Below are 16027 nucleotides of genomic sequence, written 5' to 3'. Positions count from 1 at the left end.
TCCGAGAGAACCCTCTGAAGTTCCAGGAATCTCCTGCCCACGAATAATGTGCAATGTCTGGGAAATCTGTTATTCCGCTATTGAGCGGCAGTAAAATTTGCTGCCAAGGCAAGACATTTCACCGCCAGCACCCCCACCTTCATCGCCCCATCCCGGTCGACAAATTGCACCCCCCTGAAATCAATATGCCTAAGGTGGGAAGGTTGCTTACACCTGTTTCCACTGCCAACGCTAACCCAACCCCTCGGGCTAACGCATCTCAGGCATGAGGTCTGACTGATCAAGAGAGACCATCAATAATATAATAGCTTTCTTCTGAAAGCAGCCCCTCTACAGCTCGATAGCCCAGCTCCACAGCCTACAATTACATGCATTTGGGTGTTTCGCTAATGTGTTCATCTCAAGTAATACACATGGTAGAAGTCATCAAAGCCATTTATATTAAGAGGTTCCCTCAAGGGTGTAACTGTAGAGGCCCCAAGGAGACATGAGCTTGCAATGTTTTGATTGCATCTGTTTCTTTAAGGACCATGATATCCACTGACAGTCATCATTCAAAGCATTGAGTGTCATGTATATATATTAATATACATTTAAAATATATTATATATACATATATACAGTTCTGTACAAAAGTCTTAAGCAGTGGATGAAAATGATCATCATGTTGGTGTAAAACTATGATACTATGCCTGTCACAGTGTGTCAGCTTAGTCGTTTCAAGACCTCTCCTAAAGTCACCCCAGTGTTTGCAGTGACCCCATTAACAACTTTTTGTTCTACGAATGTTTATCAAACGTTACAACTAAGGAATGGAAACATTCAAAGTGTCCAGTGTTCCTGATGTTCCTGAAGTTACTCACTGCTGTAACTACTACAGCTAAAACTAATGATACAAAAGCAGAGGACAGGCATGGCAGAGGAAAGGCATGGCAGAGGAAAGGCATGGCAGAGGACAGGCATGGCAGAGGACAGACATGGCAGAGGACAGACATGGCAGAGGACAGGCATGGCAGAGGACAGGCATGGCAGAGGACAGGCATGGCAGAGGACCGGCATGGCAGAGGACCGGCATGGCAGAGGACAGACATGGCAGAGGAGAGGCATGGCAGAGGACAGACATGGCAGAGGAGAGGCATGGCAGAGGACAGACATGGCAGAAGACAGACATGGCAGAGGACAGATATGGCAGAGGACAGACACGGCAGATGACAGGGTAACACTGTTGCTTTACACTGCAACGGTCAGGGGTTTGAGGCTGGGTAGTGTATTTGCAGTATACATATATAGCACCTTTTTAAATAGCATTTTATCATTAAACTATCATTTGCAACATTAATTGTGTGAAAAGAATGCCCTGTTAGCTGGGAACCATCCATTATATATATATTTGTTGATTTTACCAGTAGTATACATGTTTGGATCAAGATTTTAATGACTGTAAAAAAAAGTGTTAAAAGTTATTTACTTGTTTGACTTTAACAAAGAGTTCCCTCCATCTGCCGTTGAGAAGCAGCAGCTGTTGCTTCAGGTCCCGGGAGACGGTTTCGTCGCAGGTCTCGATGAGAAAGTTCCCAGCGTCGTTCATGGCCATGTGCTGCTGAATCCAGTGTGGAAGATTCCGGAAAAACTCCTGGAATGGGACAGGGAAAAGTGAGAGGTCATAGGTGTTGGGACCTTGAATGGGGACAGGAGTATCTTACAGGGGATCTGCATCGACGCTCACCCGCTTGGCGCTCTCGGGCTGGTTCAGCATCTGCTCCGCGTCTTCCAGCCAGGCCTGTAAGCTGGCCACGGTGCTGCTGTACTTCTCCCAGTTGGAGATGACCTCCTCCAGCATGCTGCGCACGCTCCGCACCTCCACCGAAAGGTTTTTCCACTGCGCCGTGGCGTCATTCAGGAACTTGCTCACTTCCTCGCACTCTTCCGCTGAAAGAACACGCGACATTGGCTAAACAGACCTCATGCGGAAAATTACATTTTCAAAATATTCAAATACTCAAAAACACGAAATATACATTTAGTCCATTTTCTGCGCGTACTTGTCCTATACAGAGTCAAGAGTTTCTAGAGTCTCTCCCAGGAGCTATAAACACAAGGCAGGGTATAACCCAGGATGGGGCACCAACCCATCGCAGGGCACAAGGCAGGGTATAACCCAGAATGGGGCACCAACCCATCGCAGGGCACACACACCATTCACATGCACATTCAGACAATTCTAACTCCAATTCACTTTAACATGTTTATAATCAGGGGTAAGAGAAGTATGGGCATTACCATGCACAGAAGATCCACAATGCGCTAATAAGACAAGATACAAAACTGGATCGTGTTTGTAAAGTTTTGCACCCATTTTCATCAGTTTGCATCCTAAGTCCTAAATCCTATAGCATGACATTCATTATTAGCCTGCTATTACCTCCCCTGACCGAATTACACAGTTGTGGCCTAAAATTTATTAGAGATGCATGGCGAGATCACCAATGAGAGTCACTATGAAGACAATTACATTAAATGTCAAACAATTATTACTTACATATTATTTACAGCAATGGATGAACTGCATTAGTTAACCAGTTACTAGCGCTTATTTACCATGCTTAAAAACATGCAGCCGGCATTGCCAAAAAATAAAACCAGCTGAAATGGAAGTCGAAAGTGAATAGACTTACCTGAGCAATCAGATTTGAGGTAGACCTCAGCTGCCTGCTTCAGAATGTGGAAGGTTGTCTCATACTGCTCGAAGAACTTCTGTCCCTCGATGAACGACTATTTCGAATGAGAAGGACCTTACAAGCTGGTTGTGGGCACGCACAACACAGATCAGCCAATAGGAACAGATCACAAGTCAACAGACCAATCACGGACCACTCACTATGTAATTCTGTAGCAGGAGCTCAACCGACTCTCTTCGGCCGTATTTGATGATCCAGGACTTCAGCTTGGCCTCGGCCAGTATCAGAAACGCCATCAAGCGATACTTCATCTCCCAGAAGTCCAGTTTCATCATATGGACTTGGAACGACGTGCACACGTAGTTGTATCTGCCAACGGAAAAGCTTTTCTGTTGAGCATGTTCCGTCTGTAGTCAGAGATACATGCTAGCTAATAAATTTATGATGGGTGGGCTGATGCGTTCATTTTGGGCTCACCTCTCAGCCATGTCATGAAGTTGTTCGGGAGGTACAGGGACCCCATTGACCGAGCGATCCTTGTGAATCTGCTGGAAGGCGGGCTTGTGTCCCTCCAGACTTTTTAACACTTCCTGTTTACGCACAATTTATCGAAACAATAACCTTTGTCAATACTCCGACCTACACTATTATAATATTCTTTGATTATTTATAAACATTACTGCAAATACTTGTGTAGTAATTTTCAAAGTGAAATGCTAAAAATGCTAGCTGTTTCCACAATTTTATCCACTAGTGTAATTCCAGGTACATAATCAAAGCATTTGTGCACGAATGTCTAAAGGTAGCACATTTATAACCATCGTTTCAAGCCAATTAAAGTTTGTCGTTTTTTCGTACCCTGTGCTGCTCTAACTTCCTGTGGATCACGTTGGCCGTCTCCTCATGGGCTTGTTGAATGGAAATTTCCTCGAAGAGCGCCATCTCCCCCCGGTGAAGCCAGGCCCCAATGACACCCAGCACGCCAGGAAGTGACTTGTCTAGGTGGATGTGCCAGTCTAAGAGCTAAAAACCACAGGGAGCCGAACATAAACCAAAGGAGACGGCATGTACTGAAAAGCGGCAAGCTAGACGCGAGCTAGTTCCCACCCTGGCGGACACCCGCTCGCACGCCTGCTTGACCAGCGCCTGGTCGGAGGACAGCCTCCCCTCCCTGTGCACGGGCTGCAGCAGTCCCTCCATCTGCTTCTTCTTCATCTCGAACTGCACCCGGAATCCTTTGAACGCCTGAGAAAAGACGCCGCGTTAGCACAACGCCAGATCGGCTGCCCGCAGGGCCTGAGAGAGGAAACAGAGCCGTGGCAACTGACTGAATCCTCCTTGTGGTTATTTATAAGCCAAATGAAAGTGAAGTATTCAAGTTTGTCCTACTGGAGGAAACAAAACGGCAGCAGGACACTCAGCAAATGTCTTTGCGAGGCTTATCCAAGAGGACCACCGCTTTACATGTTTCAGAACATTCCGAGAAAGCCTCAGCTACCTTGTTAGGCCGCTGTAATTCAAATATGCATAGACAGAGCCCGGCGAAGCCCGTGTGACTTGTTAGGCAGGCTTCTCCGGCCATTTTCACTTTGTCTGGGATGGTTCTCTCCTCGCACCGGGGAAGCGGCCCTCACAGTTTGCTAAGTTGGCGCCGCCTCAGAAGACGGTGCCCTGGGTGCCATAGGTCTGCGTCGCCTAATGGATCGACCATGTCTGTGCACAGACTCAGTGATGGACGTTACTTCCTCCATTCCCGCTGTTCACCTGGTACTTGTCAGACAAGCTGCCCTCGGCCCCCTGAGCCCGGAGCAGCTCCCGTTCCAGCTGGTCCAGCCAGGTCTTCAGCTCCCTCAGCATCCTGCGGTCCTCCCTCTGTGGGTGGGGCACAGGTTTTTGAACAATGGCTGCCAATGGGCTGTTTCTGCACAATCCACACTGGACGACAGAGCCACACCACAGCAATTCCAGACTGGTGCAACAGAAGAGGGGATGGTGTATTCACTGTGCATGAGATTATCTGCTAAAGTTGGTTAAACATAGGTATTATAAACCATGAACCTGTGCTTTTAAAATGCAGACTTTTTTTGTTGTTTAATCACTTTCTTTTAGGAAAAGGCATCAGTTAATTTAAAATATAACGTTTATTTAACACTTATTTTTTATTTCACTTGTGGCCAAAATATTAAAGCTGTCTTGTGCCTGGGGCACCAATATTAAATTGCATGTAAAGAAAAATAAGGAGTAAAACTCAAGGCAGACACTGGGTGAGACACACAGAGAGATGCCGGGAAACACTGCAGGGCAACGCACGGCATTGTGGGACTGCGGAATGTTCTTAAGCATGGCCTTACCGTCAGCTTAGGGATGGAGAGCGCAAAAGTCGGGATGAACACAAGAACCGGCTATGAGAGTGCGAGACAGACGATGGAGAGAAAGCCAGACAACACAGATGGATAGAAATTAAAAGACTTCACGATGGATTTGTCATATTCGGACTACTAACAAAAAACCTGTGTGTTACCCATGTTGCAATGGGGCTGTCTATTTGTATTTAACAATAAATGGCGCTAATTAGTGGAAATATGTTAAGCATTCACCTTGCTTGATCTCACTGAGCTGCCTCATATTTGTCAAACTGCAGATTTAATACAGAACTAATTTAATATAGAACAGTTAATATTGAAACAGCTTCTCAAATGCTTGAAATTCTTAGTTTTTTTTATTCTTGTGTGCAGAATATGCCCTTGGAACTGTTTCATAAAGACACATATCTTAAGCATTACACCTGTACACTGTGCTCACAGCTGAGGCATCTGATACTTCCAGTAATAACTACATTAATAACAATGGGTCAAATGTAGGCTTTTGTGCATGAGGTGACTGGAGTATGGAAAGAACATTAAAAATGGTAACGTGAAGTACTGACTCCTTGGGAAAATCAGAGTTAAATACCTCTTCTTGCTGTCCATCTGTCTCACTGTCATGGAGGTCGGGGTAATGTTTGAGGAACTGGGCGATGTAGGTCATGATGGATTTCTCGTCCGGTTTGTCGACGTCAACATCTGCAGGGAGAGGAAACACATCCTTTAATATGGATATATGTACATGGAAAATGTGCAGAATAATAATAACAATACCAGAAATTAAAGTACAGTTTCCATATCTTTGGTCAGCTGTTTCAAGTCAGACTCTGTTTTCCGCCTCATAGCAGTGCTGTCTTGCTCTGAGCCTGCATTGAACGTGACACCTGTTCTGAACTTAAAGCTTGCATTTCGTGAATACAGAAAGTCACATTAAAAGTGAATTTCTGAAACCTACACAGCAGCACCATCCCCAAATTCTCCCAGGACAGGGAGAGAAATATTTTATTGGGACAAACAGCAAAAACAAGTCTGACACCTGACAACACATTTTAAATAATATCATTTCAAAACATCATTAAGGATTTCATTGAAATTAAATAACCAGACAGTACATAAGATGTGTACACCAAATTAATTTCTTTGTAGTAGAAATTTCTTAAAACCTTCCACTGTGGAAAAATCGATAGGCCCTTCTGGTCATAAAACTAACACCTCAGAACTTAGAACATATAAATCACATCGCCTCTTTAATCCCCAAAATTTAAACGCAAACACTTCTCAAATTGTCCCTTTTCCTTGAGCTGTTACATAAGAGCACCAGCGAATTGTCACCACTGGGCTTAAGTCTGGAGATTCGTCTCCCACTGTGCTGCTCTGGCCAAATTAATCCCTCCTGTGCTGTGAATAAAATATGCTCTGGTGCATAATGACTCTGCCAGCCACAGCATGAGGACGGACACCGTGCGGCTCGGCTGCCGATCGGCTCGGGCTCGGAGCAGCAGGGAAGCGTGCGGCGGGTGAGGCGGGATGGACTGGCGAGCGTGAACTGCAACCCACGGACCCTGAGTATGTTTACGGTCTCATATTTCACACTTTACACACTAGGATGTCTTACAGGAGAACTCGGGTTACATAATCAGGCGTAAGGATAAAGCAATAAGGTCTTTTTGGGAGACGTGATCTGGGGACCCCTCTTGTCTCCAATCCAAGTCCATCACCGCAAGTCTCAGTTACCTTAATTGTAAAGCTATACTACCAGATGGTCTTAATATGACATATAATGTAACTGTAACATAGATCTTGCTTGCGTCTATAACACGTGAATTCTGATAATGAGAATGGGAGGGGTGGATGTCGTCAGATGGAATTCCCGGGATGTTTTATGTAGATAAGTTAGTTACATCTGTCTTTTCTTCGAGGAAATAGCATAAGTTGACATGTTGTGTGTCGATTTGGTCCCCAGAGATAGTTGTGCGTTGAAAATGAAATCTTTGGTTCTTGTTTGAAAATTTCATTTTCTGAATAAAGTGCTAGTAAGTATGATTTAAATTTTTTGGTAACAGCAAACTTCATGGTACCTTCTGGATCCAGCAGTCGCGGAATGCCGAGCTCGTTCTCCGCCAGGGAGAAGGCCTCCTCCAGATTCTCCCTGTTGGTCCTCTTCTGCACGAGCTCCATGTCCACCAGGTCCGGACGGATGGCATGGATGACCGAGTGGAAAGCCACCCCGCTTCGCCAGCTGAGCCCAAAGTCCTTCACCTCGATGGCCAGGTGTCTTTGGATGGTCACCATGCAAACACAATCAATGCACAGTTTACCAGAATAGTCTGTGGTTCTCTGTTCAGAAGCCTTCAAACACAGTACATCGTCACTGTTCAATGAAAACTAAAAAGTATCTCCAAAAATCCTTTATTTCAGGAGCATGAAAAAAATGACTTTCCAAGAAAATACTTTACAAAATAAATCTAAAACAACGTAATGAGAACATAATGTTACATAGTACCAAGATAAATGATAGTCAAATAAATGATTTCGTAAAACATCTTTTCATTGGTCAATTAGATGTCAAACGCTATTAGTAGATTAGTGAATTCCATTCATTCACAATCGTCAAAAACTGGACATACAAGGTTTTCATTGAACAGTGACGGTTTGCATAGACCCCAACTGAAGTCCGTTTCTCCAGTAAGATACATTCAAACACAGTCAATACTCAATTTACAGTCTATCTCAAGGAGCTGGTGCCTTAAAACCCCAAAAATGCACAGCTAAATAACAGTCTCCATGCCTGGATGTCTTCTAGCACAGAACATGCACAGTCTCTTGACAACAGATGGCTCTTTGAAGGCCAGACACAACACATGCACCGTCATCATACTAGAGTGCCTCAATCTCCAGGCATGCGAATCACCAACAGCACGATCCCCGTTGTGAAGACGCACCTGGATGCTACATGCTGCACCCATCTGAGCAGCGCTCTCTTGGCGCTACCCTGGAACTTGGTCACCACCTTCCTCTTCATGGGCGGACTGGCCATCTCAGAGCTGGCCTTGCTGTCTACAGATGAGGTGCTGCTGGACAGCGACCTGATGGCCGGCAGGTTACTGGTCAGCTCCTCGATCTGCAGGAAGCAGAGTGAGCAGACTCTGTTATAGCGAAGCTTGGCGACGGTCTTTGGAACAACCAATCACGTTCTAACATGAACATGGGTGTTACCTGGAAATACAGGATGATGGTCCATATTAAGCCAAGGACGATGGACGGCCTTCCGTCAACAATGTCAGTCGCGTTTATGTTGACTAACTTGATCTGTTAAAAACAAAATTGTCTTCCTAAAAATGACTTATGTAATAGCATAAAGAAAAGCAACTAACCAGCATAAGAACAAAACTGAATAAATAATACTCTGTTTTGTTCAATTCAAATGACAAGGAAATCTTGCGACAATAATCTTGCCATATTCTTGTTGTGTTTACAGTGCAATTCACAGTTTTAATATTAGCTGCTACCCACTATCAGCTCAAAACCCAAACAGAACACAAAGCCAAGTGCCTTTGAAAACAATCGTCTGCAGCCTGAAAAACAACGAAAAAGTTTTCGTTCAGCTGTCACTGGCACAAGTTAAACCCACTGAGTGGCAGCTGATAAAATTACAGTAATACACATTTCCCAGTTTCATGGTGGCCGATCCCATTCCTATGCTGAAAGCTCAGATATACCTTCCTGTACATCATACTTGTTAAATTTCAGGAAGAAAAAAAAATTATCAAAAAAGTGTCAGAACAAAACATAAAACTGCAATGTAAAAATGTAAAATAATGGATGGATGGATGGATGGATAGATAGATAGATTCAGGAATACCTGAAATACCAAATATCATCAAAAAATTTGCCGCTTCTCTTATAGCAGAGTTTTCCAAGCTGGTCGAAGGGAACCAGACAGTCCGTGTCGGGAGCTGAGAGGGAGCAAAAACGTGGACTGTCTGGGGTCCCCAAGGACCGGATTGGGAAACACTGTCTTAGAGAGATTATGATGCATATATCCACAGGCCACATTAAACAGCACGTCCCAAAAGCAACACTTACCCTCCTGCTCTCCAGAAACTTGAGCGCCGTGCCAACATTGGACACCCAGTGGATCCTCTTGAGCTGACGGCCTTGCTCACAAGGCTGGGGAAAGGAGGATCAATATTGAGGAGGCTGAGCTGGGATCGATGTTAAGGAGGTTGAGCTGACTGCACCCCTTATAGGTCAACCGAAATATGGCCTTGTTTTCATGTAGCTCAGGCCCAACATATATCATCTGTATTTTACGGTATTCCCTTTGACGTTACACAGTTGAACTGGATAAGATGACCAGAGTAGGACCAGGGCTTTTCAAAGTTTACAAAACATCAGTCCTATCTAGTTCATATCTAGTTTGGTGTCACTCTCACTTTTTCTAATTTCCTTCTTTGATGACAGCCTCCTCCCTGGGGCAAATGTAAGTTGTTTGTCATCTTGCAAAATCCTCTCCAAGCGCTTGAGTAACTCACTGGACAAATCCTTCATGTTACATTCCCCAATTACTGGAAGATCTCCAGCACTTCTTGTTGCAGTGCTGTGAGATTTCAGCCCTGAGCACTTGCATCAGCTTATCAATTGACCTCAAAGAGTAAAACCATCACTCTCTAATAGTTATAACAAAACGAATAAAGTGTGATCAAACAAGTTACACCATTGCCCAAAACCACTCTTTTTGGTTGTAAACTCATATGTAAATGTTATCGTTGTTGAGACACCATAGCAGGGTACCTCAGTGGTAGTTTGCTTGTCAGGGATTCAAACCAGCAACCTTTCAGTCACAAGCACATCCCTAACCACCAGGCCAAAGTATTGCATAAAAGAATTAAACTGCTTCGGTCATGTGACCATTAACATTATTGACATGACATCGCACATATACCATGAGGACAACCTCTACTTTCATTTATAGGACGTCTTTTGGACAAACAGGCGGCAGCAACTCTTGCAGAACTTAAAAAATAAAAAAAGAAACGATTTAAAAATTGTGGTTACAGTTGTGACTGGTGGGATTAAATGGGTTAACACTGCAGATTTCTAGAGATGAGTGTGGGCATAAACAAAGGGTCATTCCTTATATTTCTCTCGCCATGTTTTTCTAGTTGTAACAAAAACAGATTTCCTTTGCATCACCCGAACTTACCAATTTCTGTCCGGACAGGACCTCCAGGAGGGCTAGTAACTTTATCCCATCCTTTATGTCTTCAAACAGGTCGGCGACCACCAGCGGAGGTTTGTGCTGCAACACACAGGAAAAAAAAGCAAAACAGAGGAACGCTTATTATCAGAAAGTCATCTGAGTCTTTTACAATCACACAAATACCTGTATAAACCCAAAAAATAGAGATAGAATAAACAACATCTATGTCTAGATACAGACGTGGAGCAGCACAATTAGGGTTTTTGTGGCATTAGAAACTGAAGCAATGAGGTCTGTGGGTCAGGGTGCACAGCAGGATCTAACTCAGATGGCTGCCAGCTCATGATGGAGGCGGAGAGATGGCATTTGCTCCGAGGGTGAGTGCCTGCATGCCCACGCAGGGCCGGCCGATTTCAAAACGAGTTCAAGGGGGCAGTTAACCCATGCACTGCCCTTTCAGGCGCTCTCACGTCGACACGCCGGAAGACACTTCTTCACTTCCATTAAAAGTGTCACTCGCAGTAATTAAAGCACATTTTGCAATAATTTTGAAACAAGAGTCCATCTACATTAAATGATAAGAACATAGATAAGGAAATTAAAATAAATACTGTTGACTGAAGAAAGCACTGCAATGCCCTCAGGTGTGCCCACAGCACAAAAACGTGCGGGTGGGTAACTGGGGTCTGCAGACTGCCCATAGTGTCTGAGTGCCTGAATGTGCATATCTATTATGTATACAGTACCACTCAGCAGAATTTATTCATTACAAATCCTATTTCAGTGCCAGAAAAACATAAAATAACAGGCAGATGCACGTCAAAATTTTCTTTCCACGTCTTATATTTACATATAAGATAGTGGCTTTATATAAAGATGCCGGACGTGGCCTCCACCCGTATTCCGCTCGGCGTCTGGAGGGACTGGCCACTCATGGCGGGTATAGATGGCAGACGGAAATTGAAGTTTCACGGACACACGCGGAAAGCGGTACGTCCATAATGACGTTTTCTGTACATTTTTATAGCATAAAAGCAAAACTGGAAAGGCCTGTGACATGTACGCGAGATCACTTCCTGTATGTGGGGCATGTTGGGGGGGAAGGTTATGTCTCCTAACGCGATATTGGGGTTAAAATTAAAGTAGTGGGATGAGATGAGCGATTAATTCATGCCGTCGTTTGTATTTGGACTCATATTTGGAAAAGCGCTGTGCAGTTTGTCACCATCCAGCCTTTCTCAATTAATCTTTCATACTGGGAACTTGGCATGGTGTGATGAGAGCTTATATTAAACATATTAAACAGCGCCTGTAAAACATGCGTATATTCATGCACGATCGAAGAAATTAACATGCTAACTGAGCTAATCTGTTTCAAGAATAAAAAAAAAAATCAATGCAAGTTCATTGCTGGCTCAAAAAACGTATTTTACAAAAGATAAACAAATGCATTGGGGGTGCATAATAGTTTAATGTAAACGACTGAACAGGAGACAGTGAGGAACAAAAGTTTTAATAGTATTGAGCTGTAATAGTTATTGCAAAATACTACTAAAAATACAAAGCCTAATAAAAAAAGCCCTTTTTAATAGGAGTGTCCTGATTAAATCTGCTTTCGGAAGTTAAGTATTGATTGTCCATAAAAGTAAGCCACTCGACTTGGTAGTAAACCACTTGAACCTGTAAATGTGATGTTTTTACACCCAGTAAACATCCTTTTTTGTTTAAGGGGCACAAAAATAAATGCATTCTTCATATATTTCAGGATAATATCACGCATGTCGCATAATTTCTACATTTAAATTAGAGGCTGATATTTAAGGACAGATGAGCAACTAATCCAAACGCTTCCTCGCAGCTCTTAAAGCAGTAATGTCCTTTTATACTATATACTGATAGATTACTTATGTTGACCAATCCTGTCTCAGGTATGGAGCATCAGCGCTGCCAGGACCTTGGACCTGCAGCCAGTTCCCCGCAGGGAACTGTTCCTTTCCGTCTTGGTGTCCATCTGCTGCTCCCCCCCCCCCCCCCCGAAAAGGCCCGCTCTCCCCAGGCCACCCGAACGCCTCACGCATCGCGATGCAGAGAATTCCACAAGCCTGCGACTCTGCACGGCCGTCTAATGGCTTGCCGAGAGTTACCACAGGGGAAGGAGCTCAGCTCACGTTTCTCTCCCTCACAGAAAGCCCTCTGCACCATTCCGCTTCCACACTACTGGCTCTCTACACCACCAATCTCTGCTTTCTGGACCTCTGTCTGCCTCACAGGAAGAATCCAGTGGCGGATCATTGTTTCAGTAAAATATCTTCTGAAGAAGAAAAAAAAGGGGCTGGAAAAAAAACATTTGTACCCCAAGCAATATCTGGGCATTTCGTCCCACAGCGCAAGAGAAAACCGAAGAATTGATGGCCTCATATGTATGAGAAATTAATATGACAGAACAAATTAAGGATGTGAACTCAATACTCAAAAGAACAGCAGCAAGACCACTCATGGGAGATGGAAGTCTTTATATTACAAGTGAACCTTTTAAACCACTATGATACCTCCTATACCATTACACATCTCAACTCAAAAGCTGCAGGGCAAGATGCCATTTCATAAGTAACACCAGCCTGCTACGTAACAAACCTGATAACCGAACAAGCGAAAGGCAGATTGGAGGTAAAATGGGACGTGACATTTAGCCTGTTTGTTTTCCTCTTATCCGGAGAAGTTTATCTAGCGTTTCCAAAGCTAAGGGTTTAGCGGACACCTTTATCGACAATCTGAAAGCAGCTTTTACGCTTTTGTTTTGCTCTGAATTTGCTTTCTCGATAGCTGAACCAGGGACCTTTTCGTAACCCAAGTAAAAAAAGACCTTTTGAAAGCGGCTGAAAACATCAAGCTCATTCATACATACATTTCAAAACACTGAATGTAGTAGATGTCTTACCCTGCCACTAACTAGCAAATTATTTACCTTTTTGTGTTGTATATTGTTTGTGTTATATATTGTAGATGTCAATGCAAAAATGAACGATAAACTTGATATAGATGTTGAATATAAAATCATTGGTCATTTGTGACACCAAATTCCCTTCTTTTTGTATGTAACATGACAAGCTATCTTTTCATTTTAGTTGTATATTAATTCCAGTCAGTCCTGAAACACACATCACATACTGTATGTAAATTACTTCTGATTGCTAGTGTGACTGAAAGCTACAGTCCTTCACTTCTGCTGACTCATGAAGTATTAGAATATAATTTGCCACAAATGCAATAGGCTGTCAAGGATCCATATATTTGAACAAACTCAATACAGTAAATCTTCTATCGGTCCATTTCCTGCAACCACTTCTCTTGTACAGGGTGGCTGTGAGCCTGGAGTCAATCCCAGGAGTCACAGAACAGGAGGCAGGGTTCACCCTGTACAGGATGCCAGAGTATCACGCGGCACAAAAAGACTCACACACTAAGGGGAACTTCACAAGACAACAACAAGCATATCACCAGGGCTGCCGAAAAACTCAGTCTTAATATGGACCTACAGTACTATGGACTAAACGCAAATAAAATTCACCAAAAAAACCACAGTGGTAACAACTGTGATTCTTTATCCCTAATCCAAATATTTTACATCAATGAAAAAACAGCAGAAGTGACAACAGAGACTTGTAGTCTTCCTTACCTTTGCCAAGTGTGAGTTGATCCATTTTGTAAAGGTTCTTTTTTGCACTGCTTCTTGCTCATCTGACAGAAATAAAAATAGTTACTGCACATCACGGCACGTGATACACAAGAAAACATGAATCCCAGGCACATAATCAGTCTGATGACCTTCAGTAAAAACTTTCATCTTCAGTGCTATTGACATATGGCTTTTTTTGTGAGATCACATGACACAACCTCATACACAACACTTTTCATAGTGGGTACCGGTTCTGCCATAGTGTCACTCATGATAAACTCAGAGGAAACACCACAGACCACCTTAAAAAAAGTCACCCTATTCTGTCTCATTATTCCTTCTATGCAGCCTGGAGTCTATCCCAGGAAGTACAGGGCACAGACAGGGAATGCCCTGGATAGGACTGCATGGCACAAATTAATGGAAATTTAGGGAACGCAATCCAGTTAAACTAATCCAACTGTTTGCCTTTGGACTGTGCCGGTGAGCTCAAACGCACATGGGAATTAAATGCAAAAATCCACATACATAAGATTCAAGCTAAGAATCAAAACTACAATCACAGAGCAGTGAATCCACCACTTTCTTGTGAATATATGTACTATAAAATCACCGGATGTGCGTGTGTCCTGGATTAATTAAAGTTGCATAACATATGTCCATATAGTGAAGGACAATCTGAGTTTTGTATATTAATCGTGATTTTACCAGGACGTTCCAGAGGTAATGTTGTTAAATACCAATGACACATGCCCTGCTCCACGATAATTCCCCGGCGAGAAATACGACCTGCTTCGTGTCACCACCTTAAAGGAAGGTGGAGACTCAGTGCAGACACCTTGCAAACTACGCATCGTCCCATCTGCATGGGGGCAGACTGACATCCACGATCAGAGGCTCAGAAGCCATTTTAGTGCATTTTAATGCAACACAACTACCAGACCCCACAATGCGGTCAACGTCAACAGTTGTCCGAGGGCACGGCTCCGTTGATGGCACACACAGCGAGGGCTGTCTAAGGGCACGTCTAAGTGTCGCGGCCATAGTGGCTGCATAGTAAGACCGGCAGGATTCCCAGCCATCCCAGGCTTTCAGACTCCCCCGGCATAACATCACCCTCTCCGGACGACAAGGACAGTGGAGTTGAATGCTAAAGATGCTGCCCCACTTACCGCGCAGATACTGGAAAAATCCCGTCACCAGATTGAGAGACGTGCTGCTTTTCATCGACCCCGTCCTCCTATAATGTGTCATGTTGTACTCCGGGATGCGACCGAGCCGCGTTGCCCTTCATGTGCGTGCGCAAGTATGAGAGGCAGAAATCCATGGAGGAAAGAGAGAGAGAGAGAGAGAGAGAGAGAGAGAGAGAGAGAGTGAACAGGAAAGCTGTCCCCCACTCTCTCTTTCTCTTTCAGGAAGCAAAGCGAATCTGATCGCCGACTTTGGCTATGAGGACACGCAGCTCTGCTCACTGTGGATGGATGATGCCCCCCCCCCCCCTTCCTCGTCAGTGCAAACGCGTCTGATTCGGGTAGATTTACGAGCCCCTCGCTATCTGGGATCCTCCTACATCCTCAAGCCCTGCTCTCCTCGATCTGAGCATCACTCCAGAGCTGCAGAAATAATCCATTTCTGCTGCCGTGCCAACTGGCATGCGGGAAGCAGTGATGTCACATCTCTGGCCGTATAAACCGGGTTTTCAGTGCGCACGGGGTAGTCCCACGAATATATCACAAGTCCTATCATTCACATGCACGACCCTGATGCCTTTCTTTCAAAAGAACAAATTGTTATTGTTGTTTTTTTTCTTTTTAAGACAAAGATCTGTACTCTTGGGATTTGAACAATGCCAGCAAACAAAAAGCGAAACGCTGAATTTGTGTCTGTATATCTACGTGCGTGTCTGTGACTGTTTATTATCGCTCGTAATACAGTCTGATTTGAGCTATAAATACACTGTACATCGACCTATTCTCAGGAAATTTTACACATGTGAAAAATACTCCTATTTATGCAACATGAATGCTTGGGATACTGATCCCACAAACAATCTCATTACAGTATTTAACTGTAATCCATAACAAAACCCAGATCATGATCGGGAATG

General features: G+C 43.8%; 1 protein-coding gene across 2 annotated transcripts in view; it reads right to left on the bottom strand.

Annotated features, from left to right (window-relative positions):
• syne1b (spectrin repeat containing, nuclear envelope 1b) overlaps positions 1-15522 on the bottom strand; it is a 98451-nt gene extending 82929 nt beyond the window's left edge. The window contains exons 1-17 of one of the 2 annotated variants that reach the window (XM_072698784.1): positions 15093-15522; positions 13921-13982; positions 10248-10343; positions 9128-9211; positions 8258-8350; positions 7984-8162; positions 7120-7316; positions 5631-5740; positions 5030-5080; positions 4443-4550; positions 3786-3923; positions 3537-3701; positions 3156-3268; positions 2879-3047; positions 2676-2772; positions 1727-1929; positions 1469-1633 (exon numbers count right to left, since the gene is read on the bottom strand). In XM_072698784.1, coding sequence (XP_072554885.1) covers positions 1469-1633; positions 1727-1929; positions 2676-2772; positions 2879-3047; positions 3156-3268; positions 3537-3701; positions 3786-3923; positions 4443-4550; positions 5030-5080; positions 5631-5740; positions 7120-7316; positions 7984-8162; positions 8258-8350; positions 9128-9211; positions 10248-10343; positions 13921-13982; positions 15093-15174 — 2112 coding nt within the window. In that variant the 5' untranslated portion in view covers positions 15175-15522. The remainder of the gene's footprint in view (positions 1-1468; positions 1634-1726; positions 1930-2675; positions 2773-2878; positions 3048-3155; positions 3269-3536; positions 3702-3785; positions 3924-4442; positions 4551-5029; positions 5081-5630; positions 5741-7119; positions 7317-7983; positions 8163-8257; positions 8351-9127; positions 9212-10247; positions 10344-13920; positions 13983-15092) is intronic. The other variant, XM_072698785.1, reaches the window with a different exon arrangement.
• Between the last annotated feature and the right edge of the window lie 505 nt (positions 15523-16027).

The sequence above is a fragment of the Paramormyrops kingsleyae genome, chromosome 14 (assembly GCF_048594095.1).
Source record: "Paramormyrops kingsleyae isolate MSU_618 chromosome 14, PKINGS_0.4, whole genome shotgun sequence".
Classification (NCBI taxonomy): Eukaryota; Metazoa; Chordata; class Actinopteri; order Osteoglossiformes; family Mormyridae; genus Paramormyrops; species Paramormyrops kingsleyae.
Note: the sequence above shows the minus strand (reverse complement) of the source record. Positions and strands in the feature narration are given on the sequence as shown.